The sequence below is a fragment of the Onychomys torridus genome, chromosome 4, assembly GCF_903995425.1.
Source record: "Onychomys torridus chromosome 4, mOncTor1.1, whole genome shotgun sequence".
In the NCBI taxonomy this organism is placed as follows: domain Eukaryota; kingdom Metazoa; phylum Chordata; class Mammalia; order Rodentia; family Cricetidae; genus Onychomys; species Onychomys torridus.
Window position 1 is genome coordinate 48008606 of NC_050446.1, and position 27775 is coordinate 48036380.

A 27775-nucleotide genomic window follows, 5' to 3' on the forward strand; every position below is an offset into this window, starting at 1 on the left:
GCAAGGCGGGAAGAGTTCGAGGAAAGCGTTGGGCTTGAGCTTCCCTGCGCTCTCCAGGTTAGGCACTGACCCAGACCTGACTCACACACACCCTGGAAGGTCGGATGCTTAGCCAGGTGGCGGCCACCGCACAGCCAGAGCTCAGCGGCCGCGCGATCGGTGTGTGTGTGTGTGTGTGTGTGTGTGTGTGTGTGTGTGTGTGTGTGTGTGTGTGTGTGTGTGTTTGGGGTGGAGGGTGACCGTCTCGGAGCTCGCAGCACCCTCGGGAGGCCCCACAGCCTGTTACCCCGAGAAAGCTCCTCCCCTCGGGCGGAGACGGCGCCGCGGAGTCGCCGCCCCGGCCCCGCCGCCGGCCAGTACCCCGAGGCCGCCGTCGCCGCAGCGCAGAGTTCTCCCGCAGTCTGTCGCGGAGCATGGGGTGCTGACGGCCATGGAGGGCTACCGGGGCTTCCTGGGGCTGCTGGTGTCCGCGCTGCTCGTGGGCTTCCTGTCGGTGCTCTTCGTGCTCGTCTGGGTCCTGCACTACCGAGAGGGGCTTGGCTGGGACGGCGGCGCCCTCGAGTTTAACTGGCACCCGGTGCTCGCGGTGACCGGCTTCGTCTTCATCCAGGGCATCGGTACTGGGGCCCTGGAGGGGGTGGCGGGGTCCCTGCGCCATGGGGACCGGGTCGCCGTGGAGGAATCCGAGGGATCCACGAAACTAAAGAAAGTTACTCCTCCAGGCAGGGAGGGCCTGCGCAGTCAGGGGCTCGGAACCCCTGCGAGGCCAGCTCTGGAACTCCTTCAGGTTTCAGAGGCGCAGAGGAAGGCGGGGGAGCTGGGGTGCGGGCGCAGCATCCTCAGCGGGAGCCAGCGGAGTCCTCTCCTCCACCTTCTCTCTTGTCGTTTCCTCTCGAGCACTCACTCAAGCCCTGCCTGGCTTCGCTCCACTTGTTGATGTGGCGAAAGTTTCCAAAGTTTCCTTTGGGCTGGGTGGGAGACGCGGGCAGGGCGTGGCCCCAAGGGATGGCTGGCCGCCCCGGGTCCCGTTTGCTGGCTGCAGTAGGGTAGCATGGAACCCTCGGGGTGTGTGTGTGTGTGTGTGTGTGTGTGTGTGTGTGTGTGTGTGTGTGTGCTGCCACGCCATACCACTTGACTGTCACCTTCAGCCAATGTGGTGCAGCACCATTTCACTTTTCCAAAAGGTGGTGACATTGAGAATGCATTCAGAAAAGCAAAGCTGTTATGCTGGGGTTGGTTCGCAGGAACTATTCGAGAGGCTCGGAACGGGTCCCAGCCGGCTGGAACCTCCAGCCTGGCCTCTGAACAAACCGCCTCTTCACCAATATTAAGGTCCCACAAACAAGCAAATACAGAAGTGTTGGCTTCGTTCCCAAAGGAAAATGTTTTCTGTCTGTGTGGCCAGCTTTCTTCCACGGAAATGCGAGGGAAGGTATTACTAACGCTCAGCCTACGGAGGCTTCTTGGGTGTGAGGTGGGCATCCAAGCCATTTTGTTGCCCAGTCCCCAGCTGTTTGACCACTACCCTAAGTTCTAAAGTTCCAGTCACCAGAAGCACTCTTTCCTTCCTGGTGGAGCTCTTCAGTTTGGCCAAAGCTGTTAATACCCTCTGTTTAATCAAGCAGTCCCAAACATCTCTTCATGGCCTCTGTCCACCCAGAACAGCTCCGGATACCATGAATCCCTTCAGTGGATTGGACTGTGTCCTGTAGTTGAGGGTGAGGAAAACGCAGATCGAAGCACATGTTACCTGGCGTACCCAAGAGGAGACAGTCACAATATGAGCGTTTTCTGTGTCTCCACTCCATTCTATAAGAATAAATAGACGCGGAGGCATTGACGTCCCCAAGGAAATAGAAGTTCTTTCAGCACCTTATTTACAACGATTTCCCCTCAATGCTTTTCATTTAGTGTGCTTTTATGGCAATATGCCCAGTTCCTGAAAAGTGGTCGTTTTAGGAAGCCAAAATTTCATCTAAAATATACTTTGAGACTCTCCATTCTTGTTGGAATCCGTTTTGCTCTTTTTCCTAAAAGGATTTCTATTCTTTGTAAACTTTGGATTTAATCTGTTTACTTACTTTGGGGCAAAAACATGTATATGGAGGTCCTGGAAAGTTTCATCTGCTGCTCTTAGACAGAGGTCTTCTAAGCTTCCTCAGTCTATTTGTGCTGATGAACCACTGTTTGTCCGTCAACATTACCAATCCTGTTCACAAGGATCCCAGGTTCGAGACCCACTCTAATCAGTAATGCAGTTAAAGAAGGAAAACTAGCCTTTTCACACATATAGACACATGCAGAGTCCTTACTAGTTCTCCCACAAACCCCTCAGCCCGGCAGTGGGACAGACGCTGCTGCTCTTCTGTTTAGAATGGCCTTGCACCCCCAGGAAATCCATCGGAAGTTGCAAGTTGAGCATGCCTACTACACCTAACTCGTGCCTTAGCAACTGCAGAGTGTTGGTGTTTATAGCCCAGCGACTGAGTGCCTGGCTCTTTGCCATTGCCCACATCCAAATCAGATTAGACAGGTCAAAACTTAAAGTACAGTATCTACAGGGTCCACAGGGCTTTCCTGCCACTGTAAAGTCAGAGAAAGTGTTGAACCATCCTAAATCCTCTAGAGACATCTGAAGTTGACTTTAGAGGCTATGAGAGAAACATGGGTCAGAGACTAGTCATGTTACAGGGCATTTTACTGCCTTGGGGATGGATATTTTTATGCTATAAGATGTTCTATTTCTAGTAGAGAATGTGACAAGAGTTATTCTGTAACACATGGGCATTTGGAGATGATGCAGGGATAGCTAATACACAGCCACTGCTCTAAGTTTAAAATTCTTTAAATATGTATCAAGCAAACAGTAAATAGTATTTGAAACTGTTCAGAATAAAGACGGGTCCTTTGGGACCTTTATGAATGGAGTAAGCTGAAGAAAGAAGCCATAAAGATGGGACTGGAGAGATGACTCAGCTGTTAAGAGCACTAGCTGCTTTTCCAAAGGATCTGGGTTCAATTCCCAGCACGTGATGAATCTCCATCTTCTGTGACTCCAGTTACAGGAGATCCTAGCCCTCTTCTAACCTCTGTGGGCTCCAGGAATACATATGGTACACATACATACATGCAGGCAAAATACACATAAAATTTTTTTAAAAAAATTAAAAAAGAAGCCACAGGGTCAATCTCTCCCCCTCTGTCAACATACCAGATATGCTTTGGGAAATTTATGCATTCCTAAAGTATAAAAAATTATGGGAGGTCTGAAACAAAAAAATATCACTGGTTATGATGTCCAGACTGGACTTGAGTTTCTGTGCTCAGGGGATCTTTTTGTTAGAGCATGGCAAGTCCTGGGTGTGTGCCACCGACCACAGGTGAGTGCCACCGACCACAGGTGGTTACCACCGACCACAAGTATGTGCCACTGACTACATGTGTGTGCCACCGACTACAGGTGCATGCCACTGCTCTCTGTTAAATAAAATCTCCAACTAATGGGAAATCTAGTCACACTCTGCCATGAATGAGGAAGCGTCTAGAAGAGGCTTTGTGCTTCTCTAAAACAAATGCTTCCCATGAAATAAATCCTGCAGGGAAATCAGAGAAGCGGCCATTGTAAAGAAGGCCGCAGAGCCAAACAGCTAACAGCGCTTCAAGTGGCAGCCGACCTCTCTAAAGGTTCAGCATGCTGGAAGGGATTCGTTAGTGAAACGCGGAAAATTCAGGCGTCTGCATTAGTGAACAGAAGTCTTGGCAATTCGACACTCCTTCTTTTCTGTGTGTGCTTTTGTGGCAGAAGCTGAAGGGAGAGAAATTAAATAACAAAATGATCTCGGGCTGGTTTTGTGAGAGAATTTAACTACATTTAAGTAGCATTTAAAAGACTAACCAAAAGAAAGAGCAGTTATTAAAGGCAGTTGGAATATCCTCCTAATGCAGCTATAAGTGACCAAATTCCAAGATCACTTAAATATATTTGAAAAGGCTCATGGACTAAACCCTGGCAAAGAAGAAAATGGAGAAAGTCCCCAGATGACTTCTCCAAGAGCCTCGAGGAAGAAACCTTGATAACAAAGTCTCCCAGCTTCTGGGAACTAAGTTTTTACAGAGCATGAAGGGACAGTCCAAAGTACCTCAAAACATGTTTTTGTTACAAAAACCACATGTGAATCGCTTAACAATAGAACTGATAGAGTACTTTAAATACAATTATTTTGCTCCTGCTGGATCCTTAGTACTTAGAAGCGCATGATAGATCAGTAATTTTTTCCTGATTTTCCCTCCTGCGGTGTTAGAGTGAAGCCAGGGTCTGGCACATGCTGGGCAAATGCTCTACTACTGAGCTGCATTCCAAGCCTCTGCCCTGTTTATTAGAACTATCTTTTTTCTGTGCTGGGAACAAATCCAGGCCTTTCTACGTGCCACTCAAATGCCTGGCCACTGGGCTCTACACCTGGCAAGAAATAACTGCCGAATGAGTTATTCCTGTCTCTTCATTAAGTTGTTAGTAACCAAATGCAGTTTTACAGCCACTCATTTGTAATGATAATAATAACAACAGCATCTAAAGTAAAAGCACCATTCCCGTCGCCTAGTCATTGTTCAGCAGTTTAGAAACACCACTTAGCCAAACCCAGGGAAGAAGGGAGTCCTGTCCTAATGGAGAAGCATCTCTGTTCCCAGACTTCTCGGTTGATAGCCTGTGACTGCCTGAGTACTTCCTGTGCCTCCTCACTCCTTGCCTACACAACTGTCCAGAGCTTTACATCAACCTGTCCACTTCACATTGCTAATGTCTTCCCCCATTGGCTTGATGCCAACATTTTATATCTGTCATCTTTTAAAAACCCATACCCTTGGGGGCTGGCTGGATTGCTCAGTGGTTAGGAGCATCTATCATTCTTGCAGAGGACCTGGGTTCAGTTCCCAGCACCCACATGGTGATTCACAACTATCTGTAACTCCAGTTTCAGAGGGTCTAACACCCTGTTCTGGCCTTGAGGGGGCCAAGGAACATAGGTAGTACACATACATACATACATACATACATACATACATACATACATACATACATATATACATGCAGGTAAAACACTCATACACATAAAATGAATAAACCCTAAACACAAAACCCCAGCACCCTCGACGCTCTATTCTCTTCTGGAAACTGGAAACTGCCTCACTTTTCTGGGAATCCCTCTGAAGAACTTGGAATGTGAGTCAGTACAGCAGCCTATGGTTCCTTTCCCCTTCTCTTTCTAGAACCTTCTCCAGTCAAACTTTTCATCCTTCTGCTACACAAGAGTGCTCTGGAGCCACCACTACCGGGAACCAGCTAGCTCAGCGGACATAGGGTAGGAACAGGAGATGACAGCATTTCTCAGTAGGCACCCTAGTCCATGTGGCTACCCACAGCCTTCGTTAGTCATCCCCACACTCCTTTCCCAGGTGACTGCTCAAATACTAGGAGAGCATACCTCTGCTGGAGGGACCAGATCTTTTTGTTGTCTTATTTTTTGTTTTTTGAGACAGGGTTTCTCTGTGTAGCTTTGTGCCTTTCCTGGATCTTGCTCTGTAGACCAGGCTGGCCTCGAACTCGCAGAGATCTGCCTGCCTCTGGCTCCCGAGTGCTGGGATTAAAGGCGTGTGCCACCACCACCACCTGGCGGATCAGGTCTTAAACACCTCACACCTCACAGGAATCTGCATCTTCCATGACGCTGTACAGATCTGGATCCCAGGATCCCTGCAAGGGTCTTATGGTGGTTGAAAAATGGCTTCCAAAAGATAAATCCAAAACCTAGTCCCAGGTACTGAGAATGTGCTCTCATTTGAAAATAAGTGTTTGCAGATGTAATGAAGGCCTGCAAGTGAGATCAGCCTTGGCTGAGGATGGCTGCACATCCAGTTCCTGGCTTCCCGGTTAGAGGAAGGGAAGGAGGCTAGAGACAAAATCTCAGAGGGAAGGCCATGGGAGGATGGGGGCAGAGATCGACATGGTGTGTCTGCAAGCTGAGGAGCAACATAAACCATGGGCAGCCAGCTAAGGGACAAGCTGCTAAGAGACAATGATGGAAAGCACTCTCTCCCCGGTCCTCCAGAGGAACCAACCTGCTCAGCACCTTGATTGTGAATTCCTGCCCTTCAGGTCTGAGAAAAGAAAAAAATGTTTTAAAGTACATTTATTATTTGTTTTGTGTGTGCGTGGGTGCGTGCGTGCGTGCGTGCATGCATGCGTGTGTGTGTGTGTGTGTCATGCACTCGAGAGTGCAGAGGTCAGAGGACATCTTATGGGAGTTGGTTCTTTCCTTCCACAGTGTGGTCTCAGGAATTGAACTCAGGTCGTCAGCCTTGACTGCAGGCTCTTTTATCTACTGGGCCATGTTGCTGGTCCAAATTTTGGTTCTTCACCTTTTTTAATGATTGATTGATTTTGTGTGTGTGGGAGTTTTGCATGCATATATGTGTATGTCCCATATGTATATGTAGTCCACATGTATGCCTGGTGCCTGAGAAGGTCAGAAGAGAGCATCACACTCCCAAAACTGGAATTACCAACAGCTATGAGCTGTCACGGGGCTTCTGGAAACTGAACCCAGATCCTCTGTGAGAGCAGCAAGTACTCTTAACCACTAAGCCATTTCTGAAGACCCCAAATTTTGGTTCTTTTAAACTGCTAAGTTTGTAGTAATTTGCCTCAGGAAACAAACACAAGATATAATAATTACCACTATTCTCTGGGAAACCCAAAGTATTACCATTCTCATCAAGAATTTATGGGGTTTTCATTGTTCCTCCAAGTATAGACAAGGATCTCCAGCCAGAGGTGTTTATTGTAAGTGAGTGGCATTGCCTAATACCACTGGTAACAAGCAGCTCTTTTATGAGGACAGGTAACACCAGGTTACGCCCTCATGCAGCTAAATGCAGGGATGCATGGGGAGGTCAGAAAGGGCATGCAGAAGCCTGGCAAAGCAGGAGCTCTTAGCAACAGCAGAGTGTGTCTATGTGGAGATGCCCATCTGCAGCCGCCAGATTCTCCCATTTTTCCAAGAGAGTATAGATATTTAAACATTGGATCGAGGGGGCTGGAAAGAGATGGCTTGGCATATATGGCTCTTCTGGATGACCCAAGTTTGGTTCCCAGCAATCTATCTCATCAGATGGCTTATGACTGCCTACACCCGCAGCTCCTGAGGGATCCAACCAATCCTGGCCTCTGTGGGCACATGCCTACACATAATTAAAAATAATAGAGACTGGAGAGATGGCTCCAAGGTTAACAGCACTGGCTGCTCTTCGAGAGGACCTGGGTTTGATTTGCAGTATCCACATGGCAGCTCACAATTGTCTGTAATTCTAGTTCCAGGGGTTCCAACATCCTTACATAGACATACACACACATGAAATAAAAAATAAAAATATCTTTAAAAAAGACCTAGTTCAAATTAAAATTACACAAGTCAAGGAAACAACCCCCAACAGTGTGGTGATGGACAAAATACCTAAATTCCAATCTGTACCCTCCAGATCCCTTCCAAGGGGTTTCTGTCTTGACTTTGCAGGTTTTAAACTGTTCCTAGATCAGCTTCAGCAATTTCCCTTCTAACAATGACAGACTAGACATCTTTCTCTAGTGTTTTTCTTTCACGTGCAACTTTCTTGAAAGATCAAAAGCTCAATGATGATGGTCTTTGTACCTTTCAGAGTTTCCTCTTTCCTTCATTCAGTTTCTTCATGGATTGTCCCATTCAGCTGGTTGGCATTTGCTTGTTTGTTTGTTTGTTTGTTTGTGAGACAGGGTTTCATTTTGTAGCCCTGGTTTCCTGGAACTCACTAGACAGACCAAGCTGGCCTCAAACTTACAGTGATCCTCCTGCCTCTGTGTCCTGGGTGCTGGGACAACTGGTATGTGCCACCATGCCTGAATTGCATATATTTTTTAAAGTAGCTTCTGTATGCCAAATACTGTATAAAACATGAGCAGTGGCCTGGGGATGTAGATTATTGGTAGAGTCTTTGCTTAGCATGTCTTGGGTTCTATCCTTAGTACAAGAGAGAAGGAGGGAGGGAGGGAAGGAAAGAAGGAAACAAGGAGGGAGGAAGGGAGAGAGGGAGGGAGGGAGGGAGGAAGTTAGTTTTGTCTTTTCTAAAGTTGTTCCCATTTTATTTGGTTTGAAATGAGTAACATTTTTTTTAAGAATGTAGGTTATAGCTGTGTATGGTAGTACATGTCTTTTTATTCTCAGCACTTGGAAGGCAGAGGCAGGAGAATCTCTATGAGTTCTAGGCCAGCCTGGTCTATGAACCAAGTTCCAGACCAATTGAGTGTAGGGTTACACTGATCCCTTAATGTTTAGAACTGGCTGGAATAATATATTCAACTCCTTATTTGAGCAATGATAAGCCTGGCCATGGTGAAGCAACCAGGTTAAATCAGGTCCAGAGGATTTGGTCTGACAATATGGCTCAGCATGTAGAGGTGATTGCAGCCAGGCTTGATGATCTAATCCCCAAATCCCATCCATATGGTGGCAGAACTGACTTCTGAGAGTTGTCCTATAGCTTCCACACATGGACAGCAGTGCACATGCGCATGTGCACACATACACACAAACAAGCAAATATTAGGAGAGGACCTGTTGCAACAAAACTGATATATCAGCTAGTCTAATCTAACTGTTTCAACCTACATAACAAAAGATCATATTGTATGGCCTAAATATATTCAGATGTTCAAATATATCTTACCTGGTTTTGAGATAGGGTCTCATTGTAGCTCAATTTGGCCTGGAACTCACTGTATCCCAGGCTAGCCTAGAACTAACAGTAATCCTCCTGCCTCAACCTCTCAGTGCTGGGAATATAGGTGGGAGCCATCTTATCCAGCTATATCTTATTTTTCAAAACTAAAATTGAAAGACAGGTGGTGATGGTGCATGCCTTTAGTCCTAGCACTTGGGAGGCAGAGGCAGGAGGATCTCTCTGAGTTCAAAGCCAGCCTGGTCTACAGAGTCAGTTCCAGGACAGCCAGAGCTACACAGGGAAACCCTATCTCAATAAATAAATAAATAAATAAATAAATAAATAAATAAATAAATTGAAAAACAAAACAAATGCAAGAATCTATTTATGTGCTGAAAGACAGAATTAATTGCTCCTTTGTTAAAAACAATTTTTTTCATAGATACGTTGTGACTTCCCAATATATGACAGGCATAGGATGTTTGTAGACATGCTTCTTCCTTCATGAGTCACCAGGTTTAAGCATAGAAGAACTATGATCAGGTAGTTTCCATATCTGGGGACATATCTGCCCCCCAAGTCCTCACCCTGACCTGATCTCCGTTTGACAGACTCAGTCTTTACCTGTGACACACACTTGCATACAGAGATGGGAAGAAAGCTGGCATCAATCCAGAGATTGACATATATTTTCTTGTATCCCTGAATTTTGATTATGCAACTGGGTTCTAATAAATTTCCTAATAACTTGACTGTATTTCCATCTTGATAGACTTGAGAAAAACGACATGCAGTTATGAGCCCCCCCCCCAGTCCCCTTCCTCTTCACTTTTCTACGTGTTCTACCACCCACCGCTTCCCCTGTGAAGGCACTGAAAGTGCCTTCCTCACACATTTCATGTTTCCCCTCATCTCCTGGTGGGATGGTCCTTCGGGTCAGAGCCCCCGGCAGAACCACTGTTTTCCTCACAGGCTCCTGCTCTCTCCTTCCTTCTCACTGAACTGCAGGAACAGAGTCTTGGCTGGGGAGGAGAGCGAGAGCTGGTAGTCTCCTCTCTAGACAGTTTTATAGATGCTGGGAGTAGCTTCTCGTTAAAGAAAACATGTGGCCTGACTTGTTAAGCTCACCCACCGGTTTTCCTTAAACACACAGTGTTTGGGATATTTATATGTTTGGGGAAATGTGTAAACAGAATTTGAAAATACATTATTTCCACCCACCCTTCCCTTGTCCAGAGAGCCTTCTGAACACACTCGGCCATGCAGCAGAGCTTCTGGACTGCCTGGACAGATGTGGAAAACCCCTGGAGTCTTTTACAGGGAGGCTTCACATCACCACAGCCCCTGTGAAGAGTGGGGCCTAACTGGCTACTGGGTTCACAAGCTTATAGAAACACATGTTTTACTGTCAAAACAACAAGGAATCCTTTTACCCACACAGAAAATCACACACACACACACACACACACACACACACACACACACACACACAGTCCCTGTGCCCTGACCACACAGATAGCATATGTTAAGACTTAGAGCTAGTGAGAATCCTAACCTGAGAGGAAGCAATAGAAGGGAGAGAGAAGTACCACAAAGACCCCAAACTGATCATTGTCAGGGTCCGTGTGGGTAAGTGGCAAAGTGCGTATCTTACTTCAGAACTGCCCCATGGCTTCCCCTCAGGAAAACAATCAGAGCTTTGCGGATGACACAGCCATCAGTGAGGGGTTAAACATGCTCGGTTGCTGCACTGCTGGAGAAAGAACATTCATGTGCGGCCAATCTAAAACCATTTGCCACCCGAGAGCTGGGATAGGAGCATCCCTTGAGGTCAGGAGTTCAAGAGCAGCCTGGGTCATAATAGTGAGATCCTGCTCTAAACAAAATAATAACCCACAAAACACACACTTTTGCATGAATGCAAATGGTTTAAAACTCGGATTTTTGAGCCAGGCAGTGGTAGCACGCGGTCGGTTTCAGTTTATGTGACATTTTGGCTTTGTTCCTCTATGTTGCCTGTAGTAGGGGGAAGCATAAAGTGCTTCACTGGAAGTTCAGTGGCCTTTGAATGTTTGATTAGGGGTGTGTGTGTGTGTGTGTGTGTGTGTGTGTGTGTGTGTGTGAAATGACATTAAACCAGGGAATGAAAGTGTAATTCTCCCCCCTCCCCCATCTCTATTACTGGAAATAAAATCCAGGGCCTTGTAGCAGCTAGGCCCTGTTAACTCTACCCCTGAGCTATACCTCCCATTATTTTATGTCTTTCTATATTGTACATTTTCACGTTGTTTGTTTTTGCCCTTTTGGAAGGCCCGCCATCCAGCTCCCAAACAAATCACACATGGAGGGTTATTCTTTATTATAAATGCCCGGCCTTAGCTTGGCTTGTTTCTAGCCAGCTTTTCTCAACTTAAATTATCCCTTCTACCTTTTGCCTCTGGGCTTTTTCTTTTTCTTACTTCTGTCATCTAACTTTCACTCTTACTCTGTGGCTGGCCCCTGATATCCTCTCCCTTCTCTGGCTACTTCTTCTTTCCTCCCAGATTTCCCCTTCTATATATTCTCTCTGCCTGCCAGCCCCACCTATCCTTTCTCCTGCCTTGCTAATGACTGTTAAACTCTTTTTTTAAATTTTATTTTCCCGGAGCTGAGGACCGAACCCAGGCAAAGTAACACAGCTTCACAGAGTTAAGCAAATACGACATAAACAAAAGTAACTTAAAATAGTATTTTACAACGTTTTCACTTTACTCATGTTACTATTCTCAAATCACACAGACTGTAAAAGGCCTCATGTTGTAGATTAAAGGTCACTGAGTCATGGGGTAGAGGCATCTACTCTCCATGATTATATGAGGTGTGCCCCTAAATCCTTAAAGGAGAAAAAGCATGAGGAGAATAAACTGGTGTTTGAGTTGACACTAATTTGGTTTCTAGACATTGGTCTGTCTGCTGAAAGAGCTTTGTGTTCATTTATTTTCAAAAATGTTGTGGGTCACCCTCACAAGTAAGCAGAGCTGGAGCAACCTGAATCAGGGCAGCAAGTCATGCTGATGTCAGTCTCCTGTTTGTGATGTCATAGGTAAGAAGGTGTCTGCAGAGCCTGGAGGGGGAATGTTGAGGGCTTCCTGTATGAGCCCTCACAGTTACATTAGAAACAACTAGCTCAAAATAACACTTTGGAGAACATTCATGGACCTTCCTACTGTGAGGCTGTGTTAGGCACTAGGACACACGGGAGAAATAGCAAGACACCAATATGCTGAGATGAAGTGCCTTGAGTTACCTGCTAAAATCTAAGGTACTGTGATAATTCGCCTGAAGAGATTCACTGAGTCTCGAAATGATTAGCCAACGGGTCTCCATGTCCTAATATGATCAATCCACAAGAAACATGTTTTTATTACATTTATTTAGTCTCTCTGTGTGTGGATGTGTGTGTGTGTGCCAGGGCACAATTGTGAAGATTAGAGGACAATTTGAGGGTTCTGGAGATTGAACTCAGGTCATCAGGCTTGGTGGAATGCTTTTCCCTTCTGAGCCATCTGACTGGCCTTCAATCAGCATTTTTATAAAGTACCCACATAATACATTGACTCGTAAGCAACAATCCCTTGGAGTTTGGGTTAAGTAAAAGAAACACTGTCCTCTTGGTGGGAGGTGTTGGAATGGGACCACAGGGCAGGACTCAAGGTCTCTTACAATGAGAACTTTAACAAGGTCACATTCACATCTATCTTTGAGGCTTTAGATCTGTTTCTCTTCTCATATGCTTTTATGGTCTTAAGGCCTGTAAATGCTTCCTTTTATTTGTGTGTGTGAGTGTTTGCCTGTATGTATGTAGTGCACCATCTGCATGGCTGTTACCTGAGGAGGTCAGAAGAAGGGTGTCAGACCCACTAAAACGTGTATCACAGATGGTTGTGAGCTACCATGTGGCTTCTGGGAACTGAACCCGAGTGTCCTCTGCAAGAACAATAAATACTCTTAACCATGAGCCATCTCTCCAACCTAAGAAATTTTAATATATCCAAATTATATTGGGTTTTGATAGTGTCAGGCTCCTTTTTTTTTTTAACTTCCTGGAATTAAGAAAGTACATGGCCCATGACTGGTGGAATGGAGCCCATCTTCTAAGGAAGCATTGTTCAGAAATTTCAACGTGTCACACATTTCCAAATAGTTAGAATTTTCCTGACATGGAGCAGATAGGTGGAGAGGGGCACACTGTTGTCTTTGTGACAAATTAACAAAAAGTTGGTCGTATGCTGGTTAATGTGGGCACTTCAAATATTTTAAGGCTATTTATTGAATTTTAGTATATACGCTGAAAAGTATACATGAAGTGCATCTGCTGTCTTCAGTGGATATTAGTCTGTAGTGTGTCTCTGTCTCTATATATTATCTCTATAATACTATCCTGGATATTGATGACAGACATTTGGGCTACTGAAATGGAGGGCTAACAGTGGTGTCTGCTGGTGAACTATGTATCTATGTCTTTTCTGCATACACTCAGGAGTAAAATGGTGCCTGGGAGGCTGAGAAGGAGTGCAGAGAGAGGGGGAGGCTGGGAGAAGCCGAAGCCAAGGGAAAAGTCCCTCAGAAGGAACTGTCCAGTGGGTCAGATGGTTTACTTGGTGTTGATTTTTAAAATACTTTGTTTCCTTAGCCATCATCGTGTACAGATTGCCATGGACTTGGAAGTGCAGCAAGTTTCTAATGAAATCCATCCATGCGGGCTTAAATGCTGTGGCTGCCATTCTCGCCATCATCTCTGTAGTGGCCGTGTTTGATTACCATAATGCCCGCAGCATCCCTCATATGTACAGTCTGCACAGCTGGGTCGGACTGACAGTCGTCATACTCTACGTCCAACAGGTCAGTGTCTTGCCATATGTGTAAACAAAGAGAACAGCCCAGCGACTGGGGATGTGCTCTGAACTTACTCTTCCATTTGCGTCCACCAGAACTCTTGCCCAAAGGAGGCAATGAACCTCAGAATTCCCAGGAACTCTGATGTGTGATTTATCGTTTCCACACCCGTAGATAGGGAAGTTGCCATCTCCTCACATCTAGACCAGCATTGCCCAGACTGCAGTCCTGTGTTCTGAATCTGCTAGCCTAGGTGGGAGCTCTGTGTATCTTTACCACCTTTCCGCCGAATTTTCTAAGTGATAACGCTGATTTTCTTTTTTAACGTTTTGCAAGATTTCAAAGGTATAATGGTTCTTTTATTTACTCTTTGCATGTATTGTTAAAGGCACGTATTCTGAAAACACCGTACTGAAACGAAATTTAATGGCATGGGACACTTAATTTTATGTCACAAGAGTAAAAGCTGATGTTCTTGGTCTTGGCCACTTCGTTGAGAAATCTTGGCAAACGGTATTGATTCATTGTCGTCCCTCCTGTTAGCACAGTGTGTATTTACCTTCCTGGCTGGGGTATCGTTTTTTAACTTTATTTTTCTATGGCTACAGAGTGAGACACTAGAATGGGTACACACCACCACAAAGCTTACCCTAAAATAAATGGCCCCTTTAAAAAGCAGGCCGTCTTACCAGATGTTGACCGCTTTTCTTCTAAATGAATATATATATTTAAAACCTTGAATCATGATCTGTTTTCATTAAATAGTGGTTATTCTCTTGGGACACTCTTGGTTATTTAGATCTATTAGCCATCTTGGATGTATGGGTTAGGAATGGAATGGAGCCAGGCGGAAGGAAGATCCAGAAAAAACTCTGCACCACTGTGATCTCCCCAATCAGTAAGGAAAATAGCTCTAGTTGAATATCAGACCCAGATCACTGGGTCTGGCTTAAGCTTCTGAGACCCACCCCCAGTGACACATTTACCTCCAAGAAGGCCACACCCACTTCAACAATGGCCATACCTCACAATAGTGCCACTCCCTATGAGCTACGGGGCCAGTTACATTCAAACTACCACGGACATATTAGAGAGAGGTGCCATGCTACTGAAAGAGAAAAATGAATATAGAAATGGCTTTCCCTCTTCAATTAATATCTATGTTTAACATAATTTACAATGTAAACTTAGTGGGAATTGTAAAAATCATGCAGAAGAATAACTGTCCAAAATAACCAAGAAACTCTTAAAGAAATGAAGCACACCTTCCTTGTTTCAAATGAGTTATCAGCAAACAAAACAAAAATAGGAAGGACCAGAGAGGCTAGAAAAGTCCAAGTATGTATAAGAACTTGTTCATGTTAGAATAACACTTTTTTGTTTGTTTGTTTTTGTTTTTCGAGACATGGTTTCTCTGTAGCTTTGGAGGCTGTCCTGGAACTCACTTGGTAGACCAGGCTGGCCTCGAACTCACAGAGATCCACCAGCTTCTGCCTCCCGAGTGCTGGGATTACAGGTGTGTGCCACCACCGCCCGGCTGACTAACACTTATTTAACAGGTTCTGTGCATTTAGAAAGCCCTATCTACCACATCACGTAACAGGAGAAAGGCCTAGATTAAGGGCCTAAATGTAAAAACCAAAGACAAGGAAAAAGAGAGAAAAAAATGTGTATAATCTGTGTGGTGTAAAATAGGGGAGGCTGGAAGGTTGGTTAAAAGTCCAAAAGCCATATGGGGGACATGCATATTTACTACATAGTTTTTGTTTTGTTTTTTTTTAATGTATGTGACATAAGTAAACAAAAAAAAACCCTCAAGAGCTGTGGGAATAGTTACGTGCCGTGTGTCAATAGGTAAGCCACACTGAACATTAAAATAAAAAATCAACCAAACAGAGAAGACTTGGGGCTGTTGAGCTCAGAGGTGAAGATGCTTGCTGCCAAGCTCAACAGGCTGAGTTGGATCCCTTGGGCCTACAGGCCAGGGAGAACTGACTGACTCCTGCGGGCTGCCCTCAGACCTCCACAGTGCATTGTGGCACATACTCGCCCGTGTGCTTATTAAGCTTGCTGGAGAGAATGCACCTCCGTTTATCACGGTTAAGCTGACCCATTCTGTAGTATTCCTAGAAGAGCTGGAGCCCGGTGGTAAAGAGCCACTAGAAAGTTAAGGCTCTTCAGATAACTGGTGCAGGGGAAAGCGCTTCTGAGACCAGAGTGTGGAAAGCCAGAATCTAAGATGTATCCTGAGGTCCAGCAAAGGGAAGGGACTGTGCTCAGAGCAGTGCTGTGTCTGCATTTCAGAAGGGTGTCACGGCTTGAAGAGCTTACCCAAAGACTGAAAGGGGCCAAAACTCATCAGGAAAGGAAGCAAAGCAAGCAAGCAAGCATGCAAACAAGCAAACAAAAACAAAAAACTGAGCAGGGACCTGTCACTCCCACATACTCAGAAGGCGGAGGAAAGGGGATCACTAGTTCAAAACTCGTGCCTGTAACTTAGTAAGACATTGTTTCATCCCGTAACTTAGTAAGACATTGTTTCAAAATGAAAAGTTAAAGAAGGCGGGGGATACAGCTCAGTGGTAGACCTGGTATGTGTGAGGTCTCTAGGTTAAATCCTCAGTAATGAGGAATCAGTTTTCATTTCCCAGCAAAGACAACATCACCATAAATGCTGGTCCTTGTGGCCACCACTTTTGGGGGGAGGACAGGATGCCTCAGTCTCCAAGAGCCACCTCTTCAGTCTTGGCTGTGTTTCCCCCTCAAGGTCCACCTCCTGCAGGGTATTATCTCAGTGTAGGAGGTCAGTCTGTGCTCCTCCAGCTCCATACAAGGAACAGCGCTAGCTCGGAGGCTGAAGAAGAGAGTGGTTCTAATACTTACTCATTTTCTAATACCTGTTTGTTTCCTTTGTCCATTAAAACAAAAACAAAAACAAAAAAACCAAGCAAACAGCTTTGTATGTCTTTTCTTTAAGGACTGACAGGAATTCTGAATCAGCTTCCTTTTTACTGAGATGTGTTACTATATTTTCTTCCAGTTTGAATCTTGCATTTTTCTTCTCTCTCTCTCTCTCTCTCTCTCTCTCTCTCTCTCTCTCTCTCTCTCTCTCTTAGTAGAAATTCTTGGTTGCAATGCAGTCAAGTGAATCATTTTCCATCTAGGGTTATAGTTTTCCAATTTTGTTTTCTTTATTATGAAGTCCCCACCTTCTCTAACTTACACCAACACATTCTCCTTCCTTCCTTTCTCTGTTTGCTTGTTTGTTTCATTTTCTGAGAGACTCTTACTGTGCAGCCCAGGCTGGTCTTGAACTCAATCAAGTTGCTGCCTCAGCCTCCGAGTGCTGAATTTCCTGCTGTGCATCTCCCCTCCATTCTTTCTGCTATGAATACTACCCAAGTCCCCCTGCGTGTACTGTGTGTGCTCTGATTTTGTACCCCCTTCATTTCCCTCCATCTGGATTCCACAGCATCTTTGCCTGACTCGTCCCTGCCCTGGCCATCTATCTGCAATGGCAGCTCTGTCATGTGGTCTTATCTCTGTGTCCTAGATGGTACAGGAGAAGCTGGGGAATGTTCTGGAAGTATGTAGAAGAGTGTGGACTAAGAGATAAGAATCTGCCAGGCAGTGGTGGCGCACACCATTAATCCTAGCAGAGCCAGGCAGATCTCTGTGAGTTCAAGGCCAGCCTGGTCTATAGAGCAAGATCCAGGACAGACACCAAAGCTACACAGAGAAACTCTATCTTGGAAGAGAGAGAGAGAGAGAGAGAGAGAGAGAGAGAGAGAGAGATTAGAATCCTTGATGCCTGCTTTGGAAAGGATGTTTCTGACAGTTTACTGTGGAGTACACTTGCTTTTTATTTCCTATCACTGTATTGTAAGCCTTCATTATTCTTTGTCTATCAGGAATGAATCTGAAATTTTTGTTTTGTTTTGTTTTTCCAAGACAGGGTTTCTCTATGTAGCTTTGCGCCTTTCCTGGAACTCACTCTGTAGACCAGGCTGGCCTCGAACTCACAGAGATCCACATGCCTCTGCCTCCTGAGTGCTGGGATTAAAGGCGTGCACCACCATGGGCTGGCAAATCTGGAATTTTATTGCATGTTTTTTTCTCTGTTGAGATAAACATGATTTCTCTTCTTTAATCCATCAATATCATCACTGATATCAGTAGATTAAAATTTTGAACAGTGAACTGAAGATGTATTTGATCATCTGGACATTCTCTGTGCTCTGAAATATCTCGATTCTTAGTTCTCTTTTTCCTCTGTGTTCTCTGGACTTCTCAGAAATTTAGTTTTACTACCCTTCTTGGTTTTGTTTGGAGCAAGGGACCTTGGCTGGTAGCTTCTTCCTTGCTCACATTCAAAGGGCATGCAATTTACAAACACAGGGTTTGCAGTTAGGGAGACCTCTGTTTGTTTGCTGTTTTCTTGTTTGGTTGTTTTGCTTTGTTTTTTTTGTTTATTTGGGTTTTAGTTTTTTTAGACAGGGTCTCACTGTGTAGCCCTGGCTGGCCTAGAACTCCCTAGATAGACTGAGCTAACTCAGAGATCTGCCTGCCTCTGCCTCTCAAATGCTGGGACTAAATGCAAACGCCACTACATAGATGGGACCTGTTTGACATGGCCCCTACATTTCACAGGTGGGGACCTTGAGTTATTTTAACTTCTCACCTACAGTAGTAAGGCTAATGATCCTTCACAAAGTCATAGGAATCAAAACCAAATGATGTTTGAAAAGGCTCAACCCTGGGTGGAGCACATTAAGAAGATATGTTAGCTGTTGTCACTAGAGTGTAAATGTGTGGTAGGTTCCTTTATGATCTGAAAATGGTAGCTTTCATTTTCACTGGGGATCATGGTGTCTTCATTGTCAAGAACATGTATTTTATGTCAGTAAAATCCATCTATTTAGGAAAGTTAAGTATCTGCTACAGTCAAGTACCTTCTTAAGCAGAGACATGCATCATTCCACAAGACAAACACGGGATCGGGGAGACATATTCTCTTCCTTTGTGATGTTTGCAGAGCAAGACAGGTCACTGGGTATTTGGCAGATGGTGAGTTCCAAGTGTTCTGGGAGAGTACTCTGATGATAAAGGCACACAGGAAGTTCCACTGAGACCTGAGCCACAGTCCTGGGGTTGAAGCTCAGAGTGTCTTCCAGCCTGTGGGAAGAGTTTGCTGTACTTAAGAGGAAGGAGGCAAGGCTGCCAATGGATATGGAACATGAACTGGCAGATGTGGAGACAGCAGTATAGGAAGTCTAGCGGAAGGTGAAGTTCTGAGGTCCAGAGGAGATACGTGATGGCTGAGGGTTGCTCGTAGCAGTGAAAGACAGGAGATAGATCCCAGTTATTTATGAGGAAAAATCCAGAGAGTAGATTTGGGGAGAAAGTGATTGAAAGAATGAGAGCCAGAGGGCCAATAAAATGGGGACCATGGGGGAACTCTCCAGGGCTTGAGGGGTGTCTGGTGCTCTAGGGAAGATCTGCAGACGTGATTTAGAAATTGCCGGTCAGGATGGGTGGTGGGAAGTCAGTGATGACCTTGGAGGGCAGAAGCAAGGTTGTAGTGGATTGAAGAGGAAGCAGAAAAGCTCTGGCGGGCCCTTTGGGTGAGTGGAGTAGGAAGTATGTGGGCAGCATGGGCAGTCACTGAGCAGGGAGGAGTATGAGCTGAAGCTGGTATTTGGAGATTTGGGGAATATTTGTGTGGGTTTTTTTTCCCCTTCTGCTTTTCATTAGAGAAGTTTAGGCATGTCAACATACTGACAGGAGGCCACCAGGAAAGGAGAGTATGTGGGGACTGGAAAGACACAATAAGCTAAAAGCAGGTCTGCAGGAGGCAGGTTGTAGACCAGCTGGAAACTCAGAGACGTAACAGCAACTTCACTGTCATTGAAGACAGGGAGGAGGAGTCTTTGGGTGGGGACACTTGGTTTGGTGTGCTGCCAGCACACCAAAGCTCTTCTCAGAGCAGCTCCTGGTTTGCCAAGAGGAAATGATCATTGAGGATAGTGTGAACGGAGGTCTGGTTGGTGAGCTGACAGCAGGGCTGAGCCTCTCTCCACCAGAAGCGTCCACTGGTGCAGCCTCCCTGGGCACCATCACTCCATTGCGCCTGGCAGCCAGGATTAGTCAGGATGAGAGCTGAGCTGAGCTGAGACGTTGCCAGGGGCATGTGATGGAAAGGTGATGTAGCAGGGAGATGTAGGAGATCAGCCAGAGGCGGAGCCGCCATTTCAGTGGCCATAATCTGCTTTATCGACATCTACGGGCATGTTCTTTACATGTTGGTTAGCATTTTTAACTTTGAAAGTGAAGTGTCATTTTGTCCTTGCATGTGGAGAACATAACTTGGGTATGAAATAAGCTAGAATTTCTCAAAGCGTGGTCACCAGGACAGCAACATCAGTATCTCCAGGGTAATGAGAAACATGGGTTCTTAGCTTCCATCCAGATTGAATCAATTAGAAACCATGGGATTGGGGACCAAAATCTGCTATGTAACAACTTTACCATGCAATCAACCAGAAGAAAAAGCTGTAACACAAGGTTAGACATGACAGTACGATTTTAAAGAAAGATTTATTTATTCTTAGTTTTTATATGAGTGCTTGCCTGCATGTATGTATGTATACCACATTCATGCCAGAAGAGGGTATCAGGTATCTGGAATTAGAAGGTTTTGTGAGCTGCCATGTGAGTGCTTAGGGAACTAACCTGGATCCTCTACAAGATCACCAAATGCTCTCAGCCACTGAGCCACCTCTCCAGCACACACACACACACACACACACACACACACACACTGCCCCCTGTTTGAAAGATAAAGTCTTAATATGAAGCCCGGGCTATCCTAGAAACTCGCTGTGAGTCTCCTGCCTCGACTTTCCAAGTGCTGGGATTCCAGATGTGTGCCGCCACAGCTGGCTGTGTTATAGTGAGCCCTGCACAAGTGCAGTGAGTACCAGGAGAGCAGGAAGCTGGTTCATCTGGTGGAGCAGACCAGGCACAAAGACAGCTTCCAGTTCACAACAAAGGTCTCAAAATGTATGGAAATTGATGGCATGAGTACTTATGAAGAATAGCAGAAAGATGAAGGGGAGGTGGGAAAAGCGTCCGTGTGTTCAGTAATTAAATTGAGTCATTAAATCTTCCAATCCCCCTAAAGCAAACAACAGCTGATGTGAAAGCCAGCCATATTGCTGTGTCCTGCTTTCATGAATGGCCTTTGCAATAAAAGTTTTTTTAAAATGTCTCAACGTTCACACGCACTATTTTTTGTTAAAGAAATCTGTTTCAGTGGGGCACAGTGGCATAGGCCTGTAACCCCGGCATTTGGGAAATGTAGACAGAAGGGTCAGAAATTCAAAGTCATTCTTCGCTGCTCAGTGAGTTTTGAGGTCAGCCTGGGATAACACATCTATTTCTTTTCTTTCTTTCTTTCTTTCTTTCTTTCTTTCTTTCTTTCTTTTTTTTTTTTTTTTTTTTTTTTTCCGAGACAGGGTTTCTCTGTGTAGCTTTGGTGCCTGTTGTGGATCTAGCTCTGTAAGCCAGGCTGACCTTGAAATCACAGAGATCTGCCTGGTTCTGCCTCCTGAGTGCTGGGATTCAAGGCGTGTGCCACCACCGCCTGGCTATAACACATCTATTTCTTAAAAGTGGGATAAACTAGCACAGTAGAGATCTTCATATATTTAAAGAGAGTGATAATTAACTGAGAAAAGCTCAACTGTTTTTAAAACAGACTCTATAAAAGTAAACTTTTGTTATCTAAGTATAACAGAGCCTTAGTTTTCTACTGTGGTAAGACACCGTGATCAAGACAACTTACAGAAGAAAGTAGTTTGAGCTACAGTTCCAGAGAGTTAGAGTCCATGATGGCGGAGCAAAGGCATGTTGGCAGGAACAGCTGAGAACTCACATCTTGATCTGAAAGTGGGAGCGAGGGAGCAGGGGTGGGGGCGGGACTGGGAATGGTGATAGTCTCTTGAAACCTCAAAGCCTGACTCTAGTCACACACCTCCTCCAATAAGGCCACACCTCCTAATCCTTCCCAAATAGTTCATTAGCTGGGGACTAAGCATTCAAACGTTTGAGACTGTATAGGCCATTCTCATTCATATCACCATAGATCACATGTTACTTTAAAAACGTATTAAATGTAGAAAAACATAAAGGAAAGACAAAAGTCACGGATAATACCAAATCTAAAGCCATCGTTACATTTAAGTTTAGTTCCTTTAGGCTTTTGTTATACCTACATATAAAAGGAAATTGATGTTTAATTTTTTTTAATTTATTTTCATTTTATGTGTATGAGCGTTTTGTCTGTATTTATATAAGTGCACTGTGTGGGTATGTGGTGCCCTCAGAAGCCAGAAGAGAGCACCAGATCCCAACAAACTGGAGTTGAGGATGATTGTAAGCCACCATGTGGGTACTGGAAACCAAGCCTGTGCCCTCTCCAAGAGTAGACAGTGTTCTTACCTGCTGAGCCATCTCTCCAGTGCCCTAGATGTTTAATTTTTAAGCATGATTAGGATTGCATTTTGTTTTCACTTTCATCTCTGAGTAGCATGTTTTTTTAGTTTTTATTTTTTCTTACCGCCCTGGACAGGATCCACTGTGTGAAGAACTGTGTCCATAGTGATGACTTCTGCCATTAAACATGTGTTTGGATTATGGTCTTCAAATTTGAACATACATAAATCACCAGGGATATCCTGTTCAAATGCAGATTTCTGGCATCTAGAAAGTCTGACATAGCCACCCTGTGGCTCAGACATTGCTAATAGGTTTTCTATACCCTAATAATAGGTCCCTCTGCTGATGCAGTAAGCCAGATCAAGCCGAATTAAAAAAAATAAAAGAACAGGTTTATTTGAGCAAAGCAACTCCTGGGTGAGTTCCTCAGTCTCAGAGATCGAGGCAGGAGAAGTCATGCACCTGAACTGAAGCAGGGAGCTTATACAGCCTGTAGGGGAGGGGTGATGATGTCCACCACAAGCTGGGTTTGTGCCCAAGTATGGCCAAAAAGCTGAGCACTTAGGCGCGGGGGGGGGGGGGGGGGGGGGGGGCCTTGGGCTGCTGGCAACTTCAGGGGAAGAGCTGCCGCAGCAGCCAAGGATGTGGAACTGGGCTCTTTGATGCCTTCCCTTTGTTCAAAGCTTCTCTGAGTGGACCGGGTTTTGGGGGGGGGAGGGGAGAGGCAGGTTTAGAGCTTTCCAGATCAAGCAGGAGTAAGCTGGAGGTTCCAGCCCAACAGTTGCTTTAAGAGCACCCCTCAGGCACTTGAGTCTTAAGTGTTCCTGGTCATGTTTTATATGATCGCACTTTGGAAACTGCTGGTTCTGGGACAGAAAATCTTGAGCTTTTGAGTCCACTAGGTTATAAATTGCTGTCTTCACTTGTAAGGTAGTAAGACTGAGATGGTTAAAAGGAAATCGAGTATTATAAATTATCACCAATTATAAGTTTGCGTCATTACATTTTGAAACACTTTGAACAATTCAAACCTTCCACAATGCTCCCCTTTTCCTTTGAAAAGTACTTGAGAAAAAAGGTGCCTTTAATTTCAATAATCTGACAGCAACTACATCATCTTTTATTTCTTGAAGAGAGAATACTTACTGGGCAGAAGCCAGGGGCCAAAATAACAAAAGTCGGGGACCAGAACAGACTTCAGCGTATGCAGGAATCTTCCTGGCCTCTGTAAAGAAGCATCCTACCACAGACATAGTTACTGAGGAAATGAACTCGGGCAGCATTTGGTTCTTCCTTGTGAAACACATTGTCAGTTTCTTTCTGGTTTCGGGTTTTTGAGACAAGGTCTTTCTCTCTACAGCCCTAGCTGTCCTGGAATTTGCCTGGACTCAGAGATTTGACAGCCTCTGCCTCCAGGTGCTGGGATCATGGCATCAGTTCCTATCCACATAGCTTTGTAGGCTGACCAGACTGAACTATGTGTCCTGTGCTTGGTTTTAGGGAGAAGAAAAAAAAAAAAAAAAAAACAACGTATTTCCCTTCATACTTAGTAAATAAATGGATATATCCTAAAAATAGAGTACTAACTCTTAAGCAAATTAAACTAGACAAGTAGGTTAAAATGAAAGAATCTGCCCATCTCCAAGATCCACTGTTAAGAAAAGCAAGTGAGGTGAGCCATGTGTACATTTAAAAATGTCAGTTGTGTAAATTGGACACACTCAGTTCTAGCACTTGGGAAGTTGAGATTGAGACAAAAGGATTACAAGTTTGAGGCCAGCCTGGGGAGACCCTCTCTCTCTCTCTCTCTCTCTCTCTCTCTCTCTCTCTCTCTCTCTCTCCACACACACACACACACACACACACACACACACACACACACACATTTTCTAGAAGGATATTCGAGGCAGGGATTATTCTAGAGGTTACCTTTGGGTGTTGGAACTGTGCATAGAGAAATTTGCTGTTCATTTGATGCCCCTTGGTTCTGCCTCTGCCTCTTGAGTGCTGGGATTGGAGGCATGTGCCACACCCCCCATCCCCGCCCCCCAGCTAGAAGAATAATTTAAAACTGCAGTTAAATGATAACACTGTGCTCTGCTGTCAGCTTGTCCTAGGTGTTTTCATCTTTCTGCTGCCATGGGCTCCGCTTTCTCTCCGGGCGGTCATCATGCCCATACATGTGTATTCTGGACTCCTCCTCTTTGGAACTGTGATTGCGACAGTCCTCATGGGAGTGACGGAGAAGCTGTTTTTTGTCCTGTAAGTTTTCAGCCTTCTTTCTCTTAAAACTTAAGCTAGAAAATATTAAATACTTATTCACTGGGGAAATATAATATAGATAGCTATTTTTTAAAAAAGATTTATTTATTTATTATGTATACAATGTTCTGCCTACATGTATGCCTGCAGGTCAGAAGAGGGCGCCAGTTCTCATCCATTATGGATGGTTGTGAGCCACCATGTGGTTGCTGGGAATTGAACTCAGGAGCTCTGGAAGAACAGCCAGTGCTCTTAACCGCCATCTCTCCAGTCCCCTAGATAGCTATTGTAAAAGATTTATTTTTATTTTATATGTATGAGTGTCTGGGTACTACATGCATGCTGTGCCTTCTGAGGCCAGAAAAGGGCATTAGATCCCCTGGAACTGGAGTTACCTGCAGTTGTGAGGGGCTGTGTGGGGGCTGGGAAACAATTGAGTCTTCTAGAAGACCCACAGTTCTCTTAACTGTTGGGCCATCTCACTAGCTCCACAAGTAGCCATCTTATTATTAAAATTTTAAGTTTGAAATTTTAAAAATAATTTATCATCCCATACACGTCATATAATATTACTGAAAACATAGAATTATTGGGGTTGTGAGTTGTGCATTCATCTTTTGGGGGTGCATTTTTTTTTTTTTTGAGACAGTTTCTCTGTGTAGCTTTGTGCCTTTCCTGGAACTCACTCTGTAGCCCAGGCTGGCCTCAAATTCACAAAGATCCGCCTGGCTCTGCCTCCTGAGTGCTGGGATTAAAGGCGTGTACCACCACTGCCTGGCTTTTAAGAAAGGGGTTTTGTATTTTTTTTTAAAGATTTTATTTATTTATTATTATACACTGTTCTGCCTGCCTGCCTGCTAGAAGAGGGCACCAGATCTCATTATAGATGGTAGTGAGCCACCATGTGGTTGCAAGGACTTGAACTCAGGACCTCAGGAAGAGCAGTCAGTGCTCTTAACCTTTGAGCCATCTCTCCAGTCTGGGGGTGCATTTTTTATGTTAATCGTAATTATAGTATGTATACATTTTTGTTTGTATCTTTTTCCAGTTTTCAAATGACACGGGGTATCCCAAATGCTGTATTCTTTCCTTACGTGGAATTTAAAAGTATTCTACACTGTGAATCACAGTATAACCTAAATGTCTCTTTAAGGCCTTGCTGTGGACATTCATGTTGAAGCTGTACCATGATTCACTCCAAGCAGTATATATTCTGAGCAGTATATGTTGTGTGCTTGTAACTGGGTCCGCTTTCTCTCTCTTCACAGGAAAAACCCTTCTTACCATTCATTCCCGCCAGAGGGTGTTTTTACAAATGCCCTGGGCCTTCTGATTCTGATATTTGGAGCTCTCATCTTCTGGATTGTTACCAGACCACAATGGAAGCGTCCCACAGAACCAGGGTCTATCCTTCTTCAGCCAAATGGAGGCGCAGATGGAATGGGAAGCGCCGCAGCACTAAGTTCCGGCCGCAGCCCAGATGCAGCAGATACAGAGTTAAGCAGCGAGGGAACAGCCAGAAAAAGAACTCTCGGCCTTGATGATGCTGGCCAGAGATCCACCATGTGAAATGTAGATGCAGCCACGTAAAGTCTCTTCCAAAGTCAGCCGTACAGTTCAGCTTCTCCTGTCTAGCCATAGGTGACTTGGGTTCATAGTGTCGATGTATACTGTGGTCACCAGGGAGGATTTCCCAAGACCGATTGTATTGTAAGGCCTGTGAACTTACCACATGTAAAAGGACATGATCAATATGAGTTGTGATTGTTTGCTCTTTATTCTCGAGGACCTGAGCATTGGATGTGCACCTGTGGCCTCTCACTAGGCCCCATTAATTCTGGGAGCCCGGTGATTTCAGAACAAGGTAGACCCAGCCCTAACTTTTAAAATAAGATCACAAATACCTGGACCAGTCTTTGGACCCTTACACCACACAGCTATTGTGAGTAAAACATGTTGTGGGGAGCAGCCCTTTAGAAAAAGAACCAGTCACCCTTTCCCATGGTGAGCTTCTGTTCCCTCTCCAGCTAATTTGGGATCACCTGGGGCCCTGGGCGTGAGAGTATTCGTGAAGCGGCTTTTGGAGCAGTTGCTGGGTCAAAGACGGCTGAAGAGATCTCTGGTTAGACCTGGAAGATTTCTTACACTCAGCCCAGCGCCTAGACTCCCAGGAGCTGGTTCACAGTTCAGCTTCTGAGCCTCTTGCAATGTAAACACGCCTGAGCTCAGGGTGCATGAACCGCTTTGCATCTGCACACAGTGGCGAGCTCTTTCCCTCAAGTTTCTGTTTTATTTTCCAAAGTGCTTGCCCAGCTCTCACTATGTGCCAGCCACTCTCCTACTAGGCACTTTACAAATATTAGCTCCTTCAGGTTCCAGATGGACGTTGTGAGACAGGTATTGTTACTAGCCCCATTTTTAGGTGAAAGATCTGAAGCTTGGAAAGGTTAGTAACTTGGCCCAACATCACATGACTCTTAGGTTGATGGAACTGACATTCAAACCTGGCAGTCTGGCTCCTCTGCCCATGGGCCTACATTTCACTGGACTCCTTCCCCCATTTATACCATCTGGCAGCACAGCCATCCACCCCTGAATAAAGTTCTTGAGTGGAGCCTAATGGACTTGTTACAGGATGCTGCTTTAGAGGGTGGGAAAGGCGCCATAAGGTCTTAGACGTAGATCTTGGTGCCTCAGCCACTGCCAACAAGCCAGAGCCTGCCTCCGTGCCCCCCCACTTTGGAGTTGAGGATTGAACCCTGGGCCTTGCTTGCGCTTGCTAGGCAAGCGCTCTACCACTGAGCTAAATAATCATAATAAGGCATCTTTCTTGCTGATGGGAAGAGCTGGGCTGGGGTACTCAAAGCTTTCAAGATTAATTCAGCACAGTGCTTCTTCTCCGTGATCTTAGCTGCTGAACGACTTTTGATTTGGAGAGACTTGTATCCTGGGCTGTCTGTCCTTCCCTGGAGCCATAGGCAGGTTCTTTCCTGATTTTTGTGGAATTTGGAGTTCTTAGTAGAGAACTGAGGTTCAAAGGTGATAGTGTTCACATAGCCAGACTTCCGTCTCAGCTCTGAGGGAAATCTCGGTGGGAAGTGCAGAAAGGGTGCCTGACGGAGATTGGTTGATTTCACTGGATTTTCTGATTGTGATACTTGGGCACAGATGTGTGAGCCTATAGTTCCAGCTGCTTGAGGCTGGAGTCTGAGGCTCAGTTCAAAGCCAGCCTGGGTAACAAAGTGAAATTCTCTTGGGTTTTTGACAGTCTTTAGTAACCCAAGTTGGCCACACTCTTATAACTGAAGGAGACCTTGAACATGTGGCCTTCCTTGCCTTCACTTCCCAAATGCTGGTTTACAGGCATGTGTCACTAGCCACCATGTCT

The 27775-nt window shown here is 45.0% G+C and overlaps 1 protein-coding gene across 1 annotated transcript; it reads left to right on the top strand.

The window, feature by feature from the left end:
* The first annotated feature begins 342 nt into the window (after positions 1 to 342).
* LOC118582158 (cytochrome b reductase 1) lies at positions 343 to 27775 on the top strand. The gene is made up of 4 exons (XM_036184775.1): positions 343 to 617; positions 13424 to 13632; positions 24233 to 24387; positions 25656 to 27775. Exons 1-4 carry the CDS (start codon positions 431 to 433, stop codon positions 25954 to 25956), a joined length of 852 nt encoding a protein of 283 aa, XP_036040668.1. The 5' UTR covers positions 343 to 430; the 3' UTR covers positions 25957 to 27775.